The 9,768-nt window shown below is 38.1% G+C and overlaps 1 protein-coding gene across 2 annotated transcripts in view; it reads left to right on the forward strand.

The window, feature by feature from the left end:
• SS18L1 (SS18L1 subunit of BAF chromatin remodeling complex) overlaps nt 1-9,768 on the forward strand; it is a 33,832-nt gene that overhangs the window by 2,682 nt on the left and 21,382 nt on the right. For both annotated transcript variants that reach the window (XM_005302922.5, XM_065566111.1), the window contains exons 2-4: nt 4,521-4,597; nt 6,972-7,056; nt 8,917-9,061. In XM_005302922.5, coding sequence (XP_005302979.1) covers nt 4,521-4,597; nt 6,972-7,056; nt 8,917-9,061 — 307 coding nt within the window. The remainder of the gene's footprint in view (nt 1-4,520; nt 4,598-6,971; nt 7,057-8,916; nt 9,062-9,768) is intronic.

Raw genomic sequence — 9,768 nt, forward strand, 5'->3', positions numbered from 1 at the left:
TTTGCTATCAGCTGAGACATTTATTAGTGATACTTTAACAGGTTTTCTAGCATGCTAAAAGATAAGTAATGTTTTTCACCAAAGTTACCCTCTGCATTCTGCTCTGCAGAGCTCAGTTTTCGATTTTCCACCAATTCTGCACTGGGAATTTCCGTTGACATCATGGATGCAGAATATGAAACAAAGAGCTTCACTGTGAATCGGACAGGAGTATTTTGCTCATAAAGATTCTGTGCCAAATCTGGGCTCCCATGTGTGCATAAGTACATACTAGAAAACATAAAGGAGAAATGTGGATCACCATGACTCTGACTCCTCCCATTACCTTCCGGGAGCTAGGTACACCCTGAAGGTCTGCCACATCAGGATACAACAGCGCCTCCATTTCTCCGACCCTTCATGACAGGAGTCACAGAGGGATGTTGCGAACCCTAGCAGGCAGGGTATGTGGTCTGCAAGTACACCCCCATGCCTGGTAATGACACACCCCTATGACACACCCTTTCTGTCTGCACAAATACGGAAGCAAGAGAAATCTTGAGCTGTGTGTAGGGTTGCTGTTGGCTAGAATACACTTATATGATAATGCTGCTTTTGCCAATTTTTCCATGTTTGGTCCTTTGTCTGTATGTAAATTTGTCAAGAATCATTCCTTAAATAGAACAAGCAGATATATGGATGAATTAATACTAACTTTTTGTAGAAAATATGTAAAGAATGTTTCACATTTCCTGATCATAAAGTAAATTTAAAAAAACAGGCACAATCATGCAAGCACTTAATATCAGGAGTAGTACTTACAACCATGCACATCTTCATGATTGACTTTAATGGGACTACTGACAGTAGTGTCGACTATGATAAGTAAGGTGCAGATCCTCAAAGGTATTTAGGTGACTAAATACTTTGAGGATCTTGGCCTAAGTTGTTTGCTGGATCAGGCCCTAATTTTGTAAATATTGCTTTCTTTACTCTTTTATCTCTCCATTCTTTCACTTGTAGAAAGTTCACCACAAATTATCAAGGAAATAATAAAAAATAATATAGCAGACCTTAAACTCACTAAGAAATTGGTGGAGACAAAAATAACTCTGTCTTTGAAACCATTTTAAAATAAGCAAAATGTGAATTTTAGGCAGTGTACGTTGTATGATGAAATGCTCTCTCTTGCATTTTGCCCAGGAACACTCATTTTTTGGAAACAAGTTAACCACTCTAGAACTTGCTTAAGGCATAGACTAGTCAATTGAAGCTTTTGATCTATTCTACTGGCATGCATCATCTCACTGGTGCATGGTTATTCAACATTTTTCTCTATCTCAGAACAGAACTACTTCAAAGAGCAAAAACACACTGAGGGATGTAATTCTCCTGTGAATGCAGTTTCAATCTAGTCAGTGATGCAGATTTCAAACTGTGCTTCTCCAAGTGCAGTATGCTTCACATGCTAGCTTCTTAATTTCTTTACTGCAGGGCTGGATAGTCTGAAATTATTTTATGTGAACTTAATCTCTATAAAAGTATGTTTACTGTCTGGCAATGATAAGGTTACACGGATATTTTTTAAAGGTATTTTAGAATCAGATGCAGATATTTAGTGGAGAAAGTGCCCCTGCCTGGCAACAATCTATCTGGCGTTAAGGACCAACAAAGTAAACCCATTGATTCTGTAGAGTTGTATACTTTAGCTAAATCCTCTACAAATATATCTGCCTATAAATGTACTATAAAAATGCAAAGCAAATGGCTCAACAAAGACATGTGGATAAAGCTGTATTTTGGCTAAACTTTTCTAAAATCCAGCACATAACTTTTCATTAGAACAGAACTGTCTGGTGGCTTGATGCCCACTTAAAACAACTATCATCAGACTTATAACTACTTTACTAGCATATAAGATTTTTTAACAGCCTCCACAGTGAGGAGCTATAAAGGCTGGATTATTGGCCCTATCAAAGCTTTTTACTCAGGCTCAGAGGTTTGAGATAAAGGAGATTAATTTATTTGATTTAAATGGTTATTAACCCACTCTTTGCTGTGATGATGGGCAGGGCTCATATTTCCAATAAATGGAAAAGGAAAGATCCATATTTCAGAATAGACCCTTTAAAAATTCTACATAACTGGCAGGAGAATTACACAGTTTTCCTGATGATGTTGTGTAGAAGGATCAATTTGGGAATCATTGTGTGAAATGTGTTCCTGAAGGAGAAATACTTGGAGAAAATACATAGCTCAACTCAGACATATGTTGTAAGTCTATTAAAAAAGAATGCATATGAACCAATGGATTTGTGATATATGAGCTCCCTTTGCCATGCGAATCTTGGTCCCGATATTAAACAGAGGTTCTCATGGCTGCTCCATAAGTATTGTATCTTGCAGACCACTTCCAGTGTACAGATAGGTTACTCATTGTAGCAGAAGTTACTTCACATACTGCACTGCATTGCACCAGGCCTGCTCCGTGGCCTATGGAGCACGCGAAGGCGTTTTGGAGATGGGGTGGAATGAGGTGTGAGACCATACAGAGATAGTCTGCAAGCTGCCTAGACTTGCACCCTGGCTGATGTGCAATCGTTTGGGAATCTAGCGGTTTCTAGACCAGGAGTAGCTGCTCTTAGGTGGTTACTTTTGAAAGCGCTCCGAAGTGAACATTTTCGTGTGTGTATCTATATCTGTATCTATATCTAGATATATGCATATCCCAGATCAGGGGAATTGCATATTCAGATAAAAGGACCTCCCCTAATTTATTAAACTGGGGCCTCCTGTGCTAATTGTGACAGATTGCACAGTATGCAGCTGCAGCTTATGAGGATCAGATGGGGATCAGTCAGTGGGTCTACTTGGTTTAAAAGCTACAGGGTGCCCCATGGCCCAATTACACAGCCCTTTGTGAAGTATCTATTTGGTGATCCTTTGTGATTTAAAGAACAGTGAGGCACAGGGCAAACACCTTGGGGGTTTTCTGTGCCTGCAAACTTGTTAGCTTGTCCCCATCATCTATGAAACGTAGATTTATATGCAAATACCATGAGGTTTAGGTTTTATAGCTGTCATATCTGTCAGGTTTCTTTTCTTGCATTTTGTAATTGTTACTAAATACCAGAAAGGAAACTTCCCAAATTCAACAAAAAATGTAAAGTTTAAATATGTTCTTGTGACATACCCATAAAGGACTCTGGAGCTGGTGATTGGTGCTAAATACAGTACGTGCGGGGGTGGAGGTTCAATGCTCCCTTTACCCGTAGAGTCCAGACTCCTCCCATGGTATCTACATATCTGCCTTTTTCCATATCTTATAGAAGGGTCCAGACTAGCCTCAGGGATTGCTACTGTTCAAGAATCTTTCTGGCAAACTGTAGCAATATATCTTAGTGGGCTCACATGGATGTACAACCTATGTTCTGCTCCTCTTTAGGAGATAACGGAAATGCATTCATGAGGCCATGGTCCTGGAATGCAAAAGGGACATGGCATAAAAAGGTTAATGTTGAAATTTGTTTATATTCATGTGTGTATTTTTAAATCAAACATCCAACATATTTCATACTGTAAGCTTTTGGGGCAGGGACTGTTTACTATATCTTTGTACAGTATCTAGCACGATGGGGACCTCACCTGTTTGAGCCCTCTAAGTTCCACCACAATATTAATGTTAAGTAATAATAATCACTACCTAAAATACAGAAATACTATTGACATATTTATTCTTTACAGTATTAACTACCAATGAGATGTAAGCCTACAGTACAACTTTTGTGAGCTGTAATTTTATAAAAACATGTTTTAAGTAGTACACCTCTACCCCGATATAACGCAACCTGATATAACACGAATTCGGAAATAACATGGTAAAGCAGTGCTCCAGGGCGGGGGGCAGGGCTGCGCATTCCGGCAGATCAAAGCAAGTTCGATATAACGCGGTTTCACCTATAGCGCAGTAAGATTTTTTTGGCTCCCGAGGACAGCGTTATATCAGGGCAGAGGTGTATGAATTGTATCATCTTTCATTTCTGACTTTTCCTCCATTTAAAATGAACTCAAATTGTAAAATTTTGTGGGTTGTATTTAGTGAACCTTTCATAAAAATTGTACTCTGAAACCAGAGCAATGCACTGAGTATTTTAATAAGGAAGTTTTGTATCTTTTTTTTGTCATATTTTTCTGTTCTGTTATTCCTATTCAGGCATAATATATAATAGTTACGGACTAAGATTAACACAAAATGGACTCTCCCCCCCTCCTCCAGGAGTTTATTTTATAGTAATGTTCAATAAATAAATTTGACTTTTGGGAGTAGTTGGAAGTTTTGATTCCATATTAATATTCCTGTGCCAGTCTAGGAACTTCATAATGACCTGGAGGCAACAGACACGCACAAAGAACCATCAAGCTAAGAATGAGTGAAAGTGGAATATCACAGAAGGAAGAAACATATAGCAGAACTTGGTGTGTTTTAGTCTTATCGCTATTGTTACCTAGTAACAAGTATTTTGATCATTTTTTTTATCCAGATGCTAGATGAAAATCACCACTTAATACAGTGTATTATGGACTATCAGAGCAAAGGCAAAACAGCAGAATGTACTCAGTGAGTATTATTTACTTTGGAATATTTTGGATATTATTCCTGTTCTTACCACAAAGTGCAAGAAGAATACTCTGAATAGTGTTGCACAACTGCCACTGGCAAGAGTACTTGGAGTGCTAATTTTCTAAGATTTACCATTAGTCAACAAGTATAAATTATTCTTGGGACACAGTATTTTTTTTCACCTTCGATATTTTGAACAAAGTATTTGTACAAAATATCAGGATCAATAATATATCAAAACAAAGGAAAAATTGTGCAAAAATCAAGACAGTAGTGATGTTGGTGGTAATAGGTGAAGAACACCTTCTGAAAATAAGCAAGAAAGTTGAATATTTCATCAGTTTTCAAAGGAAAATTTTAAAACTGACCATAGTTTGTTACTTGCACATCACTACCCTCAGTGGAAGAGCAACACTGGGAATGAGGAAGGATCATGGCAGTTTTGATTTTTAAAAAACATGAAGAGTAACTTGAAATTTATATGTCAACCTGATCCTGAATTATTTTGCATGCAGAACTCCCATTGAAATCAAGTGTGGAGCAACTGCAGGACTGGCCCCATAGGCTATATCTGAAGTAGGAGAAGTGAATTGTGGGAAATTTGGAGTTCTGCCTGGAAAAGACAGTATTTTCTTTTAGGACCCAATCATGCACTCATGATGCAGGCAAAACTTATAGGATTGGACTATTATTGAATGATACCACATTTATGCTGTTTTTAAAAACATGCCCAATTAATGTGTGAGAAGAGTCTTTACTATATGAAAATGAAAGCTAGGATCTGTTTTGCCTTTAAAGGGTATATTCCTCTTATGAGGCATATACAGGTAACTCCTGTTATGCATGTACAGTCAGGGGAGACATAACATAAGACTGTAGGTCTGTATATAAATCTGTAAGCTCTGACGTTCATAAAGAAAATGATTGGTCTTTAGAATATTCTCTACATATCACTTACAAAAGTAATTATAAGGAAGTGTAAATTTAGGATTTTGGCACTATTTGTTCAGGAGATAAATATCAGCAGGTAGGTAATTATTTTCTAGTATGCACAAAGTCGATAATATAGTTTTATCAGAAGGGGATTTAATTTTTAGAGATCTAGGATCTTGGTGATCTATGCCAAAAGAAACTGAATAAAGGCTTGTTAGTTTCCATCACTGCTTATTGTTCTTAAATCATGAAAGCAATGTACTTTTACTGTAAACATGGATTAGATTTCAGTAGGAACAGGCCCAATGAGGGGTCAAGTTCAGGGAGGACAGGCATGAGAAAGCTGTTATTCTTTCAAAAAGGAAAGTGTGTATACGGAGAGGGAGGCATTTGTCTTGTTATGTGCTAATGATTCAAGACTTTATCACAGGAGATCTGAATCCTTTTCTGTAGGGAGATGGGTATTTACTTCCTGCACTGATATTTACTCACAAAAGACCCTGAACACTAAAAATTAACTCAAAGCCTTATGAGTTCAGGTACCTTCTCTGCACCATGCTTCTCTCCTCCTTTCCATCACTTTCATTCTTGTCTCCGGTCTGGATTCATTTTGCTACCTCATTTTCCCCCACCCTCCATCAAAAGAAAAGTCATACAGTAAAAGAAGTTACCTTTTGTTTTTTTGGTGCCTCTCCACCTTCCAAAAGTTTGAATTTCCTCCTGGGTCAGTGGCACAGTTTTTAACGTTTTGTATCTAGGTTCTCTCCTGCTTCTCATCATGATCTTTTCAAGTTCACTGATGACTGGGAGGAAGCGTGAATGTTTCAGATGGTTTTAGTGGATGGCAGTAAGCATGCGAGTTAAAGCGCTCTTGAAAGAGTGTTGTTCTCCTGAGCTTGCTTGCAGGGCAAAAAGGTTTTGTTTTCTGGAGCTCCAGAATTTATACTCTTTAGGACTGTGTTAACATAAAGAAAGTGACTAGTTGTTAGAGCAGACGACAAGAAATCAAGACTCTAGGCTCAATTCCTGTCTCTAACCTATCAGTGGGTTTTCAAACAAGAAAGTATGCAGGGTTATAGTAGACATGCTGGTCCCAAGGTATTAGCGAGACAAGGTGGGTGAGGTAATATCTTTTATTGAGACCCGAAGAAGATCTCTGTGTAAGCTCGAAAGCTTGTCTCTCTCACCAACTTTACTTGCTGAATTTACCCATTTGTAAAATGGTTGTTGAGTATTTTGAGACTTCCTGAAAAGAGGCAGGACAATACAGAAATGGTCATTATTATTATTTATTAAGATGGGAAGAGAGTGGGCTAATTTACATTTACCGATGATTTATAGATAGCACAGAGAAGCCAAGACTGCAATGAATTCATGAAATGGGATATGTTGGTATTGCTAACTCTTCCCAAAGTAAGCTCTATTCCTTATCTTTTAGATACCAACAAATCTTGCACAGAAACCTGGTTTACTTGGCAACAATAGCAGACTCTAACCAGAATATGCAGTCCCTGCTTCCTGCAGTAAGTACCAATACTAACATCAAATACGATGTTAACTATACCAAGGAGACAATTATTTGAGTATTGATTCGTGACAAAAAGCTGTTACTAGTTAGCCATTTTTAATAAACCTTTTTAGGAAAAAATAAGTTCTGGATTTCAATGGACAGTAATAGAAAAGCTACTCTATGCATGTTTTATTGTTTATCGGGACTATTTTTTTAATCCTGCCACCTGCAGAGCCAAGTGCCTAAATTACCATGAATCAAATTGTACAGGGTTCAACAGGATCTATTAAAAATCTCTAAATAACCAAAAATAGGTTTTCTGTATTTTAAATGTCACTATTGTATGTGCTCAGGACCTTCTTAGGGTTGAACTAAGTGCTGTGTGTGCCACTGGAAACTTCCCTTTCTCGTGGTATAAGGCTGCTGTTTCTAGTCCTGAAAGGTACCAATACATTGGTCCTTAAATCTGCCACCAGTTCATGATTAAATGTTGCATAATGTTTCTTCATAAACTATCAGCCTGTTTTTTTTGCAAGGCACATGCATGGTGATAAGCCTACTGTAAAGGTTTGGTCCTGCACCACCAAAGTCCATAGCAGCTTTGTCATTGACTTCAGTGACAGAATCATGCAAAATGCCTATGCCAGATTTGACAGCTGTGATCTAAAGATACGTGGTTTGTTTCTGTAGTACTCTTGCAGGAAAAACTCCCACTGACTTCAAAGGCATTTTTGCCTGTATAGGAACTGCAGGATTGAGAGCATATTTTCTTAGATTTTGCAGCCAGAAGGGACCACTGTGATCATGTAGACCTTCTGCATAACACAGGCCATAAGATTTCCTTGAGTTAATTCCTGTTTGAACTAGAGAACATCTTTTAGAAAAAACATCTAAACTTTATTTAAAAATTTCCAATGATGGAAAATCCACCATAACCCTTGGTAAATTGTTCCAGTGGCTAATTACCCTTACTGTTAAAAAATTGCTCCTTATTTTGAGTCTGAATTTGTGTAGCTTTAGCTTCCAGACACTGGACTATGTTATACCTTTATCTGCTGAAGAGCCCTCTTTTATAAAAATTTTGTTCTCCACGTAAGTACTTAAGACTGATCAAGTCTGTTTTCTTTAATATAGCTTATATTTCTTACATAAATCAAAGGTCAAAACTAGAATTGTTCTGAAGATGTTTTGTAGACTCGTGGTCAGATCTAGTGCCCTTACTCAGGCAAAATTCTCGTTGATTTAAATGAGAGTTTTGTTTGAGTAAATTGACAGGATCAGGCTCTATGTTTGTATTTTAATTCTGCAGTGAATTTCTTTCTAACCTAATTGATTTAGAAAGTATCATATACACAGTGCCATAACTAAAAATGTGCTTTATAAAGGTTAATTCCTGCAAACCCTTACTTATGTGAGTAGTCCATGTATGTAGTTTCACTAACTTCAGTGATGCTACTGGCATAGGATGAAATTCACCTCTGTGCAGAGGGTCTATCACAAGGACCGTGCTTCATTTAGACTCTAGGGGGCAGTCTGCTCTGCATAGGGTGACCAGATAGCAAGTGTAAAAAATCGGGATAGGGGTGGGGGGTAATAGGTGCCTATATAAGAAAAAAGCCCCCCAAATTGGGACTGTCCCTATAAAATACGGACATCTGGTCACCCTAGCTTTGCACCCAGCTGAATTTCATCTATAAGGAATACTTACATGAATAAAGGTTTGCAGGATCAGGCCCCAAATCTGTAAGATTAAAATCTGGAAGCACACTTTCAGATGAGTCAGTTTGTATCCATAATGAGGTTAGTTTCAGGGTTATTATTTTTCTAATTAAAACCTAACCAAAAATCTGCTTCCCCTTCTTGTTGTTTGCAGCCACCAACGCAAAACATGAATTTGGGCCCAGGAGGAATGACTCAGAGTGCATCCAACCAATCTCTCCATTCACAGAGCAATCTCAGTGATGCAATTGGGACAGGCCTTCCTCCTTCCTCCCTCATGCAGAGTCAGATTAGCAATGGTGAGCTCTGTTCCCCTTTGTGCTGCTTTATGGTTGCCCAGCAACAAAATCATTAATGCAGAATATACTTAGAAGAGGTCTTTTACAGCTCTGTAACTCACCTTTCAGCCACATGGGAATTTCAGGCACATGCTGAAATATTCACAAAATGGCTACAGTTTATACTGCTGCTTGGATTCTGCAAGGGCTCCAGTCCAATTAATAGATTTATGTAGGGAAAATAAATATGAAACAAAATATTTTAAAACGTGCAATGAAAATCACCAATAAAAAGATACCTCAAAATTAAATACCATAATAGTTTTAATAATAAACATACATTGAGTTGTATGTTGCAACCCTTTTGCACTCATGCAAGCAGCCCCATAAAGGTCAATGGGATGGATAGGGTGAGCAGGGATTGTTTGTATGAGTAAAAACTGCAAGATCAAGTCCTCAGACTTCAGAGTTCGTCTAAGATAAGTACCCTTTCAAAAATAAAATGCAGTTACTTTAGTCTTCTTTTTTTTTTTTAGAGTAGCCTTTAAAATGTTGTATAGTATAACCAGATAGCTTACATAGATCTTTTAATGGAAAACTGTAAACCAGGGGTCGGCAACGTTCGGCACGCGGCTCGCCAGGGTAAGCACCCTAGCGGGCCGGGCCAGTTTATTTACCTGCTGACGCGGCAGGTTCGGCCGATCGCGGCCCCCACTGGCCGCAGTTCG

Source organism: Chrysemys picta, chromosome 13, assembly GCF_011386835.1.
Source record: "Chrysemys picta bellii isolate R12L10 chromosome 13, ASM1138683v2, whole genome shotgun sequence".
NCBI classification, from domain to species: domain Eukaryota; kingdom Metazoa; phylum Chordata; order Testudines; family Emydidae; genus Chrysemys; species Chrysemys picta.